Source organism: Chrysemys picta, chromosome 6, assembly GCF_011386835.1.
Source record: "Chrysemys picta bellii isolate R12L10 chromosome 6, ASM1138683v2, whole genome shotgun sequence".
NCBI lineage: Eukaryota > Metazoa > Chordata > Testudines > Emydidae > Chrysemys > Chrysemys picta.
In genome coordinates this window covers 43,376,238-43,393,106 of record NC_088796.1, presented here as the reverse complement: position 1 = coordinate 43,393,106, position 16,869 = coordinate 43,376,238, and the positions used below count along the sequence as shown (strand labels likewise).

The window sequence follows — 16,869 nt, the reverse complement described above, 5'->3', positions numbered from 1 at the left end:
GAATGTCACTAAGTAGCCACTTCATAACAGGGTTGGGGAAGAAGTGTAAACAGATTAAACAATAAAGCAATCTAAACAGCAAGATTAGAGAGCTATAGGAATGAAGAATATCTTCTGACTAGCTACATATTTCTAGAAAAAGGATAATCTTGACATCTTTGTATTAAAGGGAAACCACTAACTTAAAAATAATATAAACATGGATTTGTTTAACCTACTATTGTTGCAAGTAGCTCCAAAGTCATGATAATTGGAAGAGACAAACTAAAGAAACAGGTTCTCTTTTTCTCTAGTTTATTCTGTGTATTTAACAGCACTATCTACTCCTGTGACAGATATTATAATTAAGGCTGTGATTTAGTCATGGAAGTCATAGAATCTGTGACTTCAGCCAGCGCTGGCTGGGAGCTGCAGGGTATGCCCGGAGCTCGCAGCAAGTAGCAGGGGGGACCCTTGGAGCTCCTAGCCGCCAACAGAGGGGGACCCCTAGAGCTCCAAGCCCCCATTAGTGGTGGGGGCCCCTAGAGCTCCCAGCCTGCCCACAGCTGCCCAGGCTCCCCATTTAGTCATGGATATTTTTAATAAAATTCATGGACAGGTCACGGGCAATAATGAAAAATTAACGGAAGTCCATGACCTGTCCCGGACTTTTATTAAAAATATCCATGACAAAATCTTAGCCTGAATTATAAACCCACACAATATCTTTGGGACCATATTATGTTAAGTTTCTGTAGCACTGTGGGCCAGGGATTGTATGCAATTCCAGATGGCAGGGTTATCACAGCTCCTCCAGGAACCAAAAAACAGTGGGGGTGATAAAGGTGAATAACTTAGATTTAAACACCTCCAGAGAGGTACCACCCCCTGGGGAAGCTTGCCTACACTGGTTCAAACTGGGCTGTCTAGAGACCTAAAGAAAGGACTTTGGGCATAGAAAGTCTGAGTTTAAATTGACACTGGCTTTCTTTCTGATCCAGTAAACAGACAGGACCTTCTGTCCAAGGGGGACCCAACCCTTGGCGGAAGAGTTGGAAAGACTAGGCCTACTTGGGCCCCATAAGACTGATGGGTGACTCCTGGTAAACTTTTAGCACATTAATAAGAATGTTTATTGTTTTTTATATGTTTTCTCTGTAATGCTTTTATCTTAAGAGTATATGTCGTTGCCCAGAAGGGGCTGTGTGGTACCATGTAACTGCTGGCAATAGGGTCATAGCCCCAAGAGTGAAAGTCAAGTACTGGCCTTCAGGCAGACTGGCTTGCTGGAGATATTGCAGTGTAAGGCAGTGGAATAAAGGTCCCTACCCACAGATATCTGGAAACCTGACTGGGCAATCCTGGACTAGACTATGAAGGCTGGAGGGGTAGGGGTAGAGATAAAGGTGCAGTTACCCTGAAACTGTGACAACTGGATTTTGCCATTTGCCCTGTATAACTAGTTCAATCTCTTACTAACGATTGAAACAACAAGAGAGCAGGGGAAAGGACTGGAAAGCCACAAAAATCTACCAGGTGACAGAGAGGTGGTAAGCAGTGATGGAGTTAAAATGAATTTTCACTCCTTTTTAAACTAACTAGTTCAGGCTGGCAGTGTCTCCAAGTGCAGTACAGCTGTGGAACAAGCATTTCTTATATGGAGACCATCTCCAAAGGACAAGGTCTCTTAAATATTGTGGTAGTAGGGTTGCCAGCTCTGAAATGCAGAGAAACCAGCCACTGACCTGCTCCCCAGGTCCCCACCAGCTTGACCCTCCTCATTCCCTCCCATGCAGGCAGTAGTGCAGGTGGGGACTTAGGGGTGGCTCATGGCCTTTTTGCCTGTTACATTCCCATGAGCTTCCACACTCACCCCCCTCCCAGGAGCCCCAGCCCTTGAGTAAGCCCCCATTACCATGCCATCCCAGCAGCCCCTGCCTTCTCCACCACCTTCTCTCTCCCCATAAGGGCAAGCCTCAGGTCCGTCACGCACTGTGAGTACCTGCCATGGGTTTGGCAGGTTGAGGGCCTGGCCTACAGAGTGGCACCTGGGTATTGTGCCAACCACGCTCCACTTCAAGCCACGTGACTTGTGTGCACTGGAAGTTATATGCTGGCTGCAGTTTACAGAGGGAACATTGGTGCCATGACAAAAAAAATTAAAAAATTAAAAAAAAAATGGCAAATTGCCACTGGCAATAGGCAAGGCACTACAAAAACCAGCCAGACCAGTTAAAAACTGGCCAGGTAGCAACCCTGTGTAGTAAAAAGAGTTGCCAACATTCAAGGGCAAATTTGGGGAGGATCTTGTAAGACAACACAGGCAGTGCAGGAATCCTGCCTAAGCTGCAAGGTTCTCCCCTCCAGCAGCTAGAGGCCACTCTACCACTTACACTTATTTAGCAGACAACCATAGCAGCTCTATCAGGGCTGGCTCTAGGATTTTTGCCGCCCAAAGCAAAAACAATTTTGGCCACCCCTTCCCCCCCCCCATTCTTTAATTACCCCATCCCCAGCCCCGCCTCAACTCCGCCCCTTCCCCAAATCCCCAGCCCTGCCTCCTCCCCCCAGGCTCTCAAGCCTAGGAGGGAGGGGGAGAAGCGGCACCTGCGCCGTGGCTGCTCGGGATCTCCCCCTCCCTCCCAGGTTCGAGAGCCTGGGAGGGAGGGGGAGACCCCGAGCCGCTGCGGCACACGAAACAGCTGATTCGTGTGCTGCTGCTCCCCCACTCCCTCCCAGGCTTGAGAGGCTGGGAAGGAGGGCGAGTAGCGGCACGCGAATCAGCTGTTTCGTGCGCCGTGGCAGCAGCAGCGGGGGTGAGCTAGGGCGGCCGGGGCACATTTTTAGGGGCGGCAGGAGCGGCATTCTGGCGCCGGCCATGCCGCCCCTAAAAATGTGACGCCCCAAGCACCAGCTTGTTTTGCTGGTGCCTAGAGCCGGCCCTGAGTTTTATGCATTATCACAGGGCACCCCAGTGGGCGCCAACAGGTCAGAGTTCTGGAGCAGGCTCAGCATAACCCCTTCCCTGAGGTTGGCTGCAGCAGTCTAATTCCCTCTGCCATCACAGTGCCAAAAGGAGGAGTTAATGGAGAAGGGCCCAGGGGAAACCCCTGCAAGCTAGATACAGAGAGCAAGCTACTGGAGCCTGACAGACAATTGGGGCTAGAGGAAGTGGAGGGCTTGCTGGTGGAGTTAGGAAGGCAGACAGTGGGGACCCAGGGAAGCCAAAAGCTGTGGGGAGAAGAGGGGAGAGAGTTGGGGCCCAGAAGAGCCAGGGCCTGCATTTTTGTGCACACATTTTGTATGTATCCAAGGTTGAATTTTCAACCTTGGACTGTCATCCACACGTTGCGGATAGGGAGGAGGAATTGAAAAGCCAGAAGACAATCCAAAAAGATATATAGATTTTAAAAAACCAGCACAAAAAAATTGATTTTGAGATCTGATTCATTTTAACTGAGAGTGAAAATGAATCAGAACTGAATATAGTATAAATCTGATATAGTATACCATACTCAGGCAGTACTGGGTATAGTATAAATCTGATATTCCATTAAGGACAGGTCTTATTGCACTTTATCACAAGATATGATTGAGTGGTATTGATTGAGGAAGCAGCTTACATAATTTGACAGCTAGACCTGTAAAGTTGGCTTCACAGGATTTTAAATATCAATAATTACATAGGATCCAAATGGAAATTTTTGACAAGACATTGTATTATATTCTCACCAATTACCTAATCACTACATAGTATTGTCATCTAAATCATTTCATATTCAATTTGCATTCATTTAACACTGGAAAAAACTATCCATTTTAATCAAGATTTTCCACAATCAGCTGCTTTTCCTCAAACATGAGCTCAACTTTACTCTCATGAGACAAACTACAGAAGAAAAGCCAACTGTAAAATCCTGTTTCCTGTAAATTTAAACAGATGTTTTTATATAATCAAAAGCAACCCTCTATTGTGAAATTCTTGTATAGACTATATCCTCCATTACCTTCCAGGGAGGAGGAAGGGGGACATCTACTAAAAAGAACTAACAAAATTCTAAAAAACAAAAAGAAACAAAAACAAACAACCACCACCAGACTTCATTCCTGTTATAAATGCATTACAAGAATGAGGGTTATGCTCAATTTAAACAAGTTTGGAAGTTTCCTGTTTTGGATCAGTTGTAGAGATTATATTTTGTAAACTGAAATATTTTCAGAGTGGGATTCCAGTATCCACTTGGCAAGGATACATGTCACGCAGCGCAGTTAATTAATACTAGATGTCTTATTGTTATTAATTTTGAGTCAGAGTTAGAAATACTGAGGCATGACTGTTAAAAGTTTGACAGCATGCCATTGTAATGGCTAACAACAGGATTTTTGTTCTGAGAAATCAGAACACAGTTATTTAGATAGGCAACACCAAATGGATGTTTGGTATCCCTTGGTCTTGAAACAAAGTAACATTAATATATACTGTCCTAGGAGAATTTGTTCTCCATTCTTAAGGCCAAAAGTTAAACAAAACTAACTACTGGTATTTTGAAATTAAACCCAGTAATTTTTCCCATGACTAGCACAAAGTCTTCGATATGAACCACAGACATCAGTAAGGAATATGTCTCTAGCTCAAGAGGGTGGGTGTCAATATTCTAATGGAAATATAGAAAAGCAAACAAAAACCAACAAAACAAGGAGACGTGAGAGGCAAATAGAGAAGTACTGTTAGTATATAGGCTTGTTTGTCAGCCGGAGATAGAATTTTGGGTTTGACTTTTTTAAACTAATGTGTAAATAAAAGACAAAGACACTGTGTGTGTTGCTTCTGCCTGGCCAGATGGGTTTGTTAGTATAATGGGAAGAGACAAGGGACAGAACTAAAGTGTTACATGGTATGGTGGGAGTGCAATATATGAGCATACACTGAAAGGCTACCTGGCTCTAACTGGTTGCTTGACCTTAGCTTAAGAGGAGGGGCAAGGAAATTCGGGGGCGGGGAAGGCATAAGACACCTAAAAGCTAAAGAAAGGCCTGGCCTTGGCCAGAACACAACCTCACTCCTTACCCTTCCCATGGGATATAAAAGAGATGGAATGAAGACCCTCCCCCCCACCCCGACTCTTGACCCTCCAAAATGGAACTTGACCATAAGTTGTAAGGGGTATGACTAGGCGCATGCACTGCAAGTATATTTGGGCCTGCTAAGAAGGAGGAGGTGGGAATGGGGAACAGGGACACAGGCAAGGCTCTGTGGCGTCAGAGCTGGGAAGGGGGTCACGGAATAAATGCTTTGCAGCATCAGAGCTGGGAACAGAACACTGGGAAACAGACTCTGCCAGCGTGTAGAGCTATGGATATGCTTGCTTTGAACTAACCCCAATAAACATTGCATTGCCTGCACTTTGGACTTCTGGTCTTCTGCTTTCTGTCTGTGTGACAAGAACCAGGGTGGGGGGTGAAGGGAAAGCCCTCTTACAGGTACCATGCCTTCAGCCTGAGTTCTTTATGCAGACATGCTTTCACCATGCTGAAGGCAGAGTGAAGCTTATACTTTTGGGAATAAAAAGGCATATTATTATGGTCAATAATAAAGGATAAAAAAATAGGTAAAATAGTGCCAATAGTGGAAGAGTAGCCGACTGATTAATGTAACTTTATTGCTTTGGCACAAATTGGTGGAAGGAGAGAAGGTCTTGCCTCTCCTTGAGGAGATAGTACATGCAGCAGGCCACGTAGTCATGATCTTGATGGATGTGCCCTTGATTAATGGAAAGAAGTAGATACAGGCTTTCCTGACAAGCCTCAGTTCAAGGAGGTTGATGTGCAGAAGAGAGACTCCTGAAGTGGTCCATTTGCCTTGAACGGTGTGTCCCTCTAGGCACACTCCCCCTTCCCAAGAGTGATGTATCCAATGTTATGGTAATGGTAGAAGGAGATTGGGTGAAAGGAACTCCTGTACAGACCTTGAATGGGTCCTTTCAACAATTGAGTGAGCTCAATACTTGGCGAGGGTCAGATACTAGCTTGCCTAGGCTGCCCCTTTTTGGAATATAGAATGTTCTGAACCATCCTAAAAAGCAGTGAAGGTGTAACCTGGTGCATTGTGTCACACAGGTACAGTCCGCCATATGACCCAGCAATTGGAAACAATTTTGCCAACATCTGGCGGCTTATCAGTATTGTTAAAGTCATACGCGTCCACAGGAAGGTAAGCTCTGGCTGTTAAGGCATTCAGAGAAGCCCCTTTGTTCTAGTGAGGTCAAAATTTAATGTGGATAAATGTAAAGTAATGCACATTGGAAAAAAATAACTCCAACTATACATACAATATGATGGGGGCTAATTTAGCTACAACTAATCAGGAAAGAGATCTTGGAGTCATCATGGATAGTTCTCTAAAGACGTCAATGCAGTGTGCAGCAGCAGTCAAAAAAAGCAAACAGGATGTTAGGAATCATTAAAAAAGGGATAGAGAACATCTTATTGCCCTTACATAAATCCATGGCATGCCCACATCTTGAATACTGCGTACAGATGTGGTCACCTCATCTCAAAAAAGATACACTGGCATTAGAAAAAGTTCAGAGAAGGGCAACTAAAATGATTAGGGGTTTGGAAAAGAGGAGACTAAGGGGGGATATGATAGAGGTATATAAAATCATGAGTGGTGTGGAGAAAGTGAATAAGGAAAGGTTATTTACTTCTTCCCATAATATAAGAACTAGGGGCCACCAAATGAAATTAATGGGCAGCAGGTTTAAAACAAATAAAAGGAAGTTCTTCTTCACACAGTGCACAGTCAACTTGTGGGACTCCTTGCCTGAGGAGGTTGTGAAGGCTAGGAATATAACAGGGTTTAAAAGAGAACTAGATAAATTCATGGAGGTTAAGTCCATTAATGGCTATTAGCCAGGATGGCTAAAGAATGGTGTCCCTAGCCTCTGTCAGAGGAAGGAGATGGATGGCAGGAGAAAAATCACTTGATCATTACCTGTTCGGTTCACTCCCTCTGGGGCAGCTGGCATTGGCCACTGCCAGTAGACAGGATACTGGGCTGGATGGACCTTTGCTCTGACCCAGTATGGCCATTCTTATGTTCTAAGTGGACTTTTTGATGTTGAGCTGAAATCCTAGCCTACAAGAAGACAGGGACACTCATCTGTACTGCAGAGAAAATGTTGTTGTACAACCAGCCCTTCCAATTGTCAAGGTTAGGGAAGATGATTATTCCCCAAACATAGGTGAGTATCTACCACCATCATGACCTTTGAGAATACCCTTGGGGGCAGAGGAAAGGTTGAAGGAAAGCACTCAATATTAGATGTGATTCTGACTGTAAAATGGAGAAATCTCTCGTGAGAGAGGTGAAGAGCAACATGAAAATATACAACCTGAAAGTCAAGGGCCACAAACCAATCCCTGAAATCTAATGATTGAATTATAGATGCGAGAGAGTCACCATTCTGAATTTCTGTGATTTCACAAAGGCATTCAAGAGCCTGCGATCTAATATTGGTCTCCATCCCCTATTCTTTTTTGGAACCAGAAAATAGTTAGAAGAGAAACCCTTCCCCCTGTGCTGGACTGGAACTAGTTCTATGGCTCTTACACAGGACAGAGGTAACTTCCTGTCTCTGTAATGGTTCATGAGATGGGCCCCTGAAAAAGGCCAGGGTGGGGGAGTGGAATCAGGAGGAAGGTAAAATGGGTGGAGTAACCCGATGTTATATCTTTGAAACCCCAATTTGTCGGAAGTAATCTGTTCCCAGGCAAGTCAAAAAATGTAAAATCTGATTGCCAAAAAGATAGGAGATGGGTAGGGTGGTGCAGCTGCAGATTCTCAAAGTGAGGATGTTCCTGGCCCTTGACCAAACCATCAGAAGTAGCTGAGGATGACAGTTGGGCAATGGTAACGGTTGTGGTAGGGGCATCTCTTCTTCTGATGCCTTGGTCTCTTTCTAGTTGACTCTATGGATCTATGATAGTTAGAAATTGGACACGTTGGGATCTCTGCATGGTTTGAGATCTACTAAAATCTTTTATTTGGAGGTGTGCATATTCTAAGAGATCCGAGTGTGGCCCTTGAGTCTTTTAAGGTATACAGGGATGTCTGAAGACACTGAAAAAAGTTTGAGTCCATCAAAGGGGAGGCCTCCCACAGTATTTTGAGCCTCCCTGGGAAAACCAGACAGCTGCAGCTTAGATGCTTGATGCATGACGACAGCTGTGGAGATGGATCAAGCTGTAGAACTGGCTGCCTCTAGGGAGGCTTGCCATGTTATCCTCACTAAGTGTTGACCTTCACCCATAGTGGCTCTGAACTGTTTTCAGTGTTCCTCGGGGAGATACAGCTGTTTAATTTACTGTAATTTGTCATTTTGCCATCAGAGCTTGATAATTTTTTTTACCTGTGATCCTGAATTACAGGGTTGCTGAAGAGTAGCTCTTGCAACAAAATAGATTAAGTTGTTTGGGGTCTTTATCATAAGGCATAGACTTTGCATGATGCTGTCTGGCACGTTCATTGACTACGTTCACAACTAAAGAATTTGGTGGTGGGTGGGAGAATAAGAACTTAGAATTTGTGTCTGCCAATTTATATCTAGGTGATGCCATGGCAGACCAGTTTAGTTTTAGCAGGTTTCTAAAGAGCCTCACTGACTGGTGATGCAATTCATGAAGAGAATTATACATCTTACATTCGACAGAGTTTATGTTGTGACTCTTGGACCTCTTCTAAAGAAATTTGGAGCAAATCAGCAATGTTTCATCAGCATGTGAAACTGTTTAAAATCGTCAGCTAAAGAAGATGGTAGAGGCATTATCTGGCAATATGTGTAGAGATATTTTGCTCCTCAAAAGTTTCCTCCTGAGGTTAAGGCTGCTGAGGAGGAAGAGAGGGAACAGGAGAATGTCTTTGTCTCTGCTCCCCATGGAAATAGCCAGGAGCTCTTGAGAACTGCTGGCAACAAAGAGTCCAGGTTCCAAATATGATGGTAAATATAATACTGAGCATACAGGATTGATCATACCAATGAGGAGGGACCCAAAAGTTCTTTCTCCCAAGCCACTTTCCTCTCAGGGTAGGTGACCAAGGAGATGTCTTCTCCATAATAAGATGGGAGATCCTTGAATAGAGATGTGGGAATCCCCAAAAATCATCCTGAACATAGTCCAAGAGTGTGGCAGATAATTAAGGTAAAGTAGTTGTTTACCCTGTGCAGCAGTTAACAGAAAGGTAGAAGGCAATAGGGAAAAAGATGGACTCAGTAATCCAGTAGATCTTGGTATTGACAAGCACTTTGTATCCATTAGCAATGGAAACTCTGCTTCTTCAGACACAAAAAGATCCCTGGAGTATCTGAATTTTTGTGGTATTGAATGTATCTGAGCCAAGGTCAACTGAGGTTCCATAAAAATCGGGGTCAGTACCATTGTTGTTGATTGTTTCACCGGTATCAGTACTAAGGGCACATATTGGTTCAGAGGCAGGTGTCTAACAGACAATGTCAGAACTGAAGATGTTGACAACTTCTGGCACACTGATATACCAGACGGGGATACCAGTTTGGATACTGAGGCTGATGTTACTGGCCTTCAAGCGTCAGAATGCTTGGGGTCTGCAGAGGGTACCAGCTTCCAAGAAGCAGAGTTCTTGGATCCATCAGTACCAAGAACAGCTTCAGTACTGAAACATACTTGGTACAGCGGCTCTTTGATTTCCTCCAAGTCTTTGACAAGTTCCTGACAGCAGGACCACTTGGAGCTTCAAAGGTACCTATTCTGGGACCTGAGGGCTCCTGGGGTGACCAAGATTTCATTGAAGAAGGCTCTCTGATGGGAGACTCAGAACTTCTCTTTCCTTGCCAGTACTTTCACCCTTATCTCACAAAGATCTCAGTGACTGGGATACAAAAGTCAACGAGGCATTAAATGCAGCCTATGGCTGATCATCTGAGCCGGGTCTGAAGCTGATCTCAGGACTTACTCCATCATGCCAAAATGTAATTTCTCTGTTCTTTCTGGAACTGCTTTTAAAAGAAGTACAGATCTTACCCTTGGATGGTATTTGGATGTCCCCTAAAGAACAGAGGGACCAAGAACGACCATGGCTAACCAAGATGGTCTAACAGCAGGAAAGGCAGCGCATGAAGCTTGGGGAGCCCTGCATAACAAGCAATGACAACACCAGAAGGCCCCTCAAGAAAAAAGGCAGGGGAAAGGGGTTGGGTTTGATAGTAAAAACCAACAAAGGTAAAAAAGGGGGGCTTATCCAACAATAATGACAGCCAACTAGACAAAAACTACACTAAGCTACAGTAAAGGCAAGCTTCAGGAAAAACTAGAAGTAGGCATGCTAAAGGCACCATCTCAGGCTGTGTGGTGGTTGAGAAGGACCTGAGGGCAGTTCACTCACACATCTCTACATATCCTCAGTACAGGCAGGGCCCTACTACTGAAAATCTCTGATCAAAAGCACATAGCGTACATGCATACCTGAAGTGGCGCACCCATAAGGACACTACTTGAAAAACTGTGTTCCCTAGAAATCAGCCAATACCAACTGGGAGATGACCCCAAAACACTCCAAGCAAACAGTCTCACCTTGTGTTCTTCAGTTGTGGAACACTGTTTTCTACGCTCGAGCCACTCACACATTAATATTGAACACAATCAGTCCTGTAGGATCATCACAGGAACTTTGAAACTGACTCACACACTGTCAGTATGCTGCCTCATGGGGACTGCATTACCATCAACAAGACAGGATGCATTCCAAAGAAAAGAGACAAAAACAAATGAATACTCTGAGACACCCACTGCATGGACACTTCCACCATGTGACAGATGGAATCCAGAAAGAGCTTTGCCTCTGAAAATTCCTTACCCTAAAAATACCATTATGGAAGGCTGCAGAGTAACAAAATGAAAAAAAAAATGCTGATTCTTGAGAACCTGGTTCCTTCAGAACAACTCCCCTCAGGCACCGACCTTAAACAAAAAGATCGGTGAACTCTAAATCAAGCGACAGCATAGGGGGCAAAAACCGGTAATAATATGATCAAGTGGAAGTTGAAGAATGTCTAGGCTTTCCGCATTCTGGGTCAAACACTGCCTGATTCAGTGCCCTCTGTCAACATCTTACACTTTGAGGAACTATTTGAGATAAGTGATTACACCAGGTCTTGGTTGCAGTTTTGGAGCAATGAGCTGATGCTGGTGGTCAATAAAGAGAGAGGCTTTTTCTAATCCAAATGTTCAGCTTATTTTACAGACAGTTAAACAGCTTCAGAAAGACAGTAAGGAAGCAGGCTTTTTTAATATATACATGTATATATAGAGAGCCCTACCAAATTCATGTTCCATTTTGGTCAATTTCAGACATAGGATTTTAAAAATGGTAAATTTCATCTATTTAAGTCTGAAATTTCACAGTGTTGTAATTGTAGAGATCCTGAGTCAAAAGGGAGTGTGTGTGTGTGGGGAAAGACGGGAGGGATTTGCAAGGTTATTGTATGGTGGGGGGGGGTGCGCGGTACTGTGTCTTCAGAGATGGGCAGCAGCAGTGCAGAAGTAAGGATGGCATGGTATGGTATAGCCACCCTTAATTCTGCGCTGCTGCTGGTGGGGCGCTGCCTACAGAACTGGGTGCCCAGCCACCAGCTGCTGTTCTCCAGTCACCCAGCTCTGAAGGCAGCGCAGAAGTAAGGGTGGCAATACCACAAACCCCTAAAATAACCTTGTGACACTCACACCCCGCAACTCCCTTTTGGGTCAGGGCCCCCAGTTTGAGAAACGCTGGTCTCCCACATGAAATCTGTATAGTGTAAAAGCACACAAAAGACCAGATTTCACAGTGGGAGACCAGTATTTATTTAAGTTACCATCCTAGTCTAGTAAATCTAACCACATTACCACTAACAGTATCAATAGTGGCTTTAAGAAGACTAACATTTAGTCTTCAGAGCCAGTCAGGCACCACACATCTTACACTATTGGTTACTCTACCACCATTAGAGCTTCAAGGGTGGACATGCTAGTGCAGACAAGATGCCAGCAGGCACCAGTTTTAGCCACCATAGGGTCTAGCCCTACTCTGAGCATGGTGAGCTGACAGCGGATAGAACGCTGTGAGCTGATCTACTGTGGCACTCCCACCACTACCACTGCTGTAAAGACAGTCCTCCAGGCTCACCAGCATGGTGTACTTAAAATCATTGTTTCAAAGCGTGGAGATAGTTTATGTTCTGTAAACTTTTGTAGTATGAAGACAAGATATGTATTAAAGAGTCAGTGAGAACAGCAGCTTGGGGAAATCCAATTCAGTCACCACCTTTATCCCTCTACACCCCTAAAGGTATTCACAGCAGTTATACTAGTTGCAAACTGGAATCAGCTCACAGTCACTCCACTATTGGATCAGTTTTTGTTTTTAAGACTATGGAGAGCTGACTGGAGTCATACAGGCCAACCTTGTAAGCACCAAAACAGGAGACTTTGCATGGTCTACAAAATGAGAGCTGCTACACTGTTTTAAAACCTTGATCCTATTATGGTGCCTCTGGCAATGGGGTGTGGGGAAGAGAGACTCAGTGCAGGTACATAATATACGAGTGCCTTGAGAAGACAGGAACTGTAAGGGAAAGGAGAGAAATACAAGGGACTAAGGAGTTCCTCAATGCAACAACATTCTTGCCAATCAGTATTTAAGGGACATAAACATGGCTGGCCTAAAAAAATGTCCTACCTTAAATACTGTCCCATAATGAAAGGTTACTTTCAGGATTCTAGGAGTGTATCTGATCCCTTCCCAACAAATCCACTGTGTTCTCATAAGACACACACTTTGCCTGTTGGAGCTTGTGCACATTACAGATTTTTGCACAGGTATAGCTACACTGATACAAAATCCCAGAGTAAATGCACTGAACCAGTGTGACTTACTTCAGCTTCAAACTCGGTAAAGTCACAACTGGTGCAACCCCAACTTTACACTGGTCAATCCCTAACATAGGCAAGCCCTTTGACCCACAACAAACAAAGTGAGGGGGACACACCATTGCATGTCTGTTTATTTTTAGAATGCAGCATAGATTCTAGAGTTTAAAAAGGCCAATTTGCACCATGTTTGCCTATCTCCCTGTCAGAGCAGTATTTGCTATTTTACACTCACTACTCAGTCTACTTTTAAGTGTGCCAAGCGATGCTGCTTCCGCTACTTCTCTTGGGAGATTACTCCACAGGCTATAGCTTTTCCTGATGTTCAGTCCAAGTTTTCCATTTCTGAATTTACATCCCATTACTCCTAGCTACAGCTTCTTGTGTTTAAGTTCTAAGCCATAACATTCCATCAATATAAATGTTGTGCACTCAACAGATAAAGAAGGTGATGCTATTATCTCTGATTGCAATGACTCTAAAAGTTTTAGGAAGGCAGAATGCAATTACATAGCTGACGTTTAGCCAGGGACCCCAGTCATCTGCACCCATGGAAAAAAGGCATATTATTAAAAATCCTGAATATGGGGACAGTTTTACACAGTACTATATAAACAGAGACACCCCTATTAAAACATACATCCATGCACATTTTACAACTATGCTAATAAGGAATTTTAAAACTGAACAAGATAACTTGTCCTATCAGGAGAAATGCATATCGAAGAGCAGAAATTTCAGAGAATAAATGCTGAGAACGTATGTTGATAGCTAACAATTCATAAACGCAAGATTTTCCAACTGCACTAAAAGGAGTGAAGAAATCCAATTTAAAATCATCTTAAGTTAAAAGCAAAAGCCACCACAACGGTACTACGTTTTGTATATTATTTTCTAATAAGGTCAAAGAGGTACTGAAAGTTATTTTAAAAATTGTTTAACACACCAAAAGACATCTCCCTTGAGAATCAGTTTGTCCCTTCATATTTTATAGCAAGTAGAACAGCAGAACAGCAGCACTGCTCAGACTGAAAGTGTTGAATGACAGTACATTTTACTTTTCATGGGGATTTCTCTATGTCTCCAGTGTGAAGGAAAATTTTCCACAACTATCTCATTTCATTCTCTGAAAGCAGAACTGACTGAGGAGGGGCAGAGGCCTGGGAGGAAGAGAGTTTCCAAACTCCTCCCCTAATGGCATAAAAGCCACAATAAGAAACTTGAGAGGCTGTCCATTCACATGCACATATTACATACATATTAGTATTTTGGCTTTTTAACCAATTTTTTAAAATGTGGAGTTTCTTAGCAAGCCAGATTAACACCATCAGACAGTGTATTTGTAATTCAAGCATACAGAGTGATCACACAAAGATGCATTCTACAGTAAATAGGGCAAGACACCAACTGCGCACCCCACACTGGATCGCTCTCAATTGTTATCTTGCCCTGGGGTGCTGCCGCAAGCTGGCTTCCCCCAAGGCCCCAGGCTTCCCTTGCAGAAAAGCACTGGTCTCAGCACTCAGTCTGGGTTTAGAGAGCAGCAAATGCTTTCCAGTCTGGGTTTCAGAAACAGCTCATTTAATCTCATTCCACTGTCCTGACTGCCCAATACTCAGCAAACAGGTGCAAGTGGCTATTTTATTGCAGATTCCTCCTCTAGGGCCTCTTAAAGGAGAGTCCATGCTCTCCCTACTTGAGCATCTGCTGGTAGGTAGTGTCTTTTATTGGACCAACTTCTGTTGTGATTTGAACAAAGTCACCCCCATCCACAAACAACTTCACTGACTTCTTATTTATCTCAGTGTCCAGCTAAAACTTCCCTCCTTGTTTTCCAAACCCACTGTGGATTTGACCGAGGCTTTGTTTTCATTGTTAAAAAAGGTGTGGTTTTACTACTGGTTAATTAGTGCTCATTTAGTTAGCTATTGTGCTGTAAAATCCTAGTGGAGACAAGGCACCACATGCAGAGCATAGTGCTGACCTTGCAGTAAAATACACAGGTGCCTTTGGGCAGGTCTACACTTAAAAGGTGCAGCTGCCCGCTGTAGCGCTTCACTATGTCCACTACCTATGTCCCCTCGAGTGACCATAGCATTGTCTACTCAGGGGGCTAGGTCAGTATAGCTACATCTCTCAGAGGTGTGGATTTTTCCCATCTTTGGGGCTGTGAAGACATAGCTTAGCTGGTCCACTTCACTTACTTTGGGCTGTATTCTGGTTTCAGTCACTGTGGCATAATTGTAGAACTCCTCCCCCTAAATCTAGGAATTACTCCTGATTTACACCTGTGTAACAGATCAGACTCTGGCCCATGCATACATCTCCCCTCTTGCTTGGTCATCTAGGCACCACTGTGCCGCAGCCTTACTAGAGTTAAGGTGCAAGCGTCACCAGGGTGTGTGCACGCTAGGGAAACTTGAACCAGAGTAACAACATCAACAAGGAACAACACAGTTCCTTCCGTTGAGGCAAAGTACTGAGGCCCCTACAGAGTAGCACCTGTACGCCCCATTCTGCACCAGCGCTCCCTTGGGGGTTACCCCTGGGGATCTGCACCAACGTAGCTACTCCGGTGCAAGTTTGCCTCCCCCGGCCAGACCCTTAGAGCCCGCACCAGGCTCCTAGTCGGAGTCTCAGCTGGGCAGAGCCCCCCAGCATTGCCAGGACCCCCTCAGCAACAACCCCCCGCCCAATGCTAGCCTGGAGACCCTAAGCAAGAATATCCCACACACACACACACGGAAACAGGCACTGTCTTATAATAAAAAGCGAATGCCCCCCCTCCCCTTGGGCTGCTCAATACCTTAAGCAATTGCTTAGTCTGCTTATACCTAGCCCCGGTTCTGCCCACCCTGCAAGCCCAGGTCAGTCCCGCTTCCTTGCGAGTCGCCAGCCGGGCGGGGCCGCCCCTGCTGCCCTAGGAGCTGGGGGGTGGGGGAAAGAGGTTCTGGTTTCGTTTGACGCCAGGCGGAACCCCGGGCTGATTCCCCCTGACCGCGGGGTCACCCGGCCCCGACCCCCCGCACCCGGGAGCGGGGCCGAGAACGAGCGAGCGCTGCCCGCCCGACACAGGCAACCCCAAGGGGGCAGCGACCCCGAGCCACAGCCACGCGGAGCCGCCCCCACAGGACTTCCCTCGCTGCCCGCCCAGGCACCCCGGGGAGCGGACTCGCCCCGCCAGCGCTCACCTGGCCCGCGCAGCACGGCGCGGACATCCCCGCTCCAGGCGGCGGGGCTCGGCTCGGCTCAGCTCAGCTCCCAACAGCGTCCGCAGCCAGCGAGCAGAGGGCGCCGCCTCACACGGCCCGGGCGAGGCTCTGCGGGAGCGGCCAGCCCGGGAGGTAGCGCTCGGTCCCCCCGTGCCTTGGCTCGGACACAGGCGTCCCCAGCGTCGCTATCGCCCACCTCGCTCCAGGCAGCCGGGACAGGGCTTTAGCCCGGCCCCTTGGTCAGAGCTTCCGCTGTCGTCAGGCTGCTGCGCGGCTCTCATTGGCTTTCCGCCGCAGCGCGTCTCCAGCCCCCCACGCCATTCCCAAGCCGGGCCGGGCGCTGCCCCCTCGCCTTTGGGTGCGCTCCGAATCCTTTCCCAGCTCGTGTCAACCCTGTTCCGCAGGCGCTGGCGGCTGCGGGTGTGGAAGCGCCCAAGTCTCCCTTGGCTGAGTGCCCCACGGGAAGGGCTGATGATGCGCTTGTGCAAAAGCGGGGCTGTCCAGCTCAGCATCGACCCCACAGCCCTGGGAACGGGAGAGGGGCCTCTCATCCCCATTCTGCTGTGGGGGAAACTGAGGAAGAGAAATGCGGTGGGGCTGGCCCCGGGTCATGCAGCATCGACCCCAAGAGTCCAGTGGCTCAGAGGAGAATGAGTGAGTGGCTAAAACAAACGATCAGGGTTCAAAATAGCTGATTCTAGTTCCTTGTCTAGGTGGGCTAAAGCGCTGTACCTAA

The 16,869-nt window shown here is 45.9% G+C and overlaps 1 protein-coding gene across 2 annotated transcripts in view; it reads right to left on the bottom strand.

The window, feature by feature from the left end:
- The window catches only part of SERINC5 (serine incorporator 5), a 68,651-nt gene extending 52,261 nt beyond the window's left edge, over positions 1–16,390 (bottom strand). The window contains exon 1 of one of the 2 annotated variants that reach the window (XR_010602183.1): positions 16,113–16,337. Coding sequence is in view for 1 of the 2 variants with exons in the window: in XM_005286422.5 (XP_005286479.1) it covers positions 16,113–16,139 (27 nt within the window). In the remaining variant the exon portion in view is untranslated. Of the gene's footprint in view, positions 1–16,112 lie in introns of both variants that reach the window. The other variant, XM_005286422.5, reaches the window with a different exon arrangement.
- Positions 16,391–16,869: the final 479 nt, after the last annotated feature.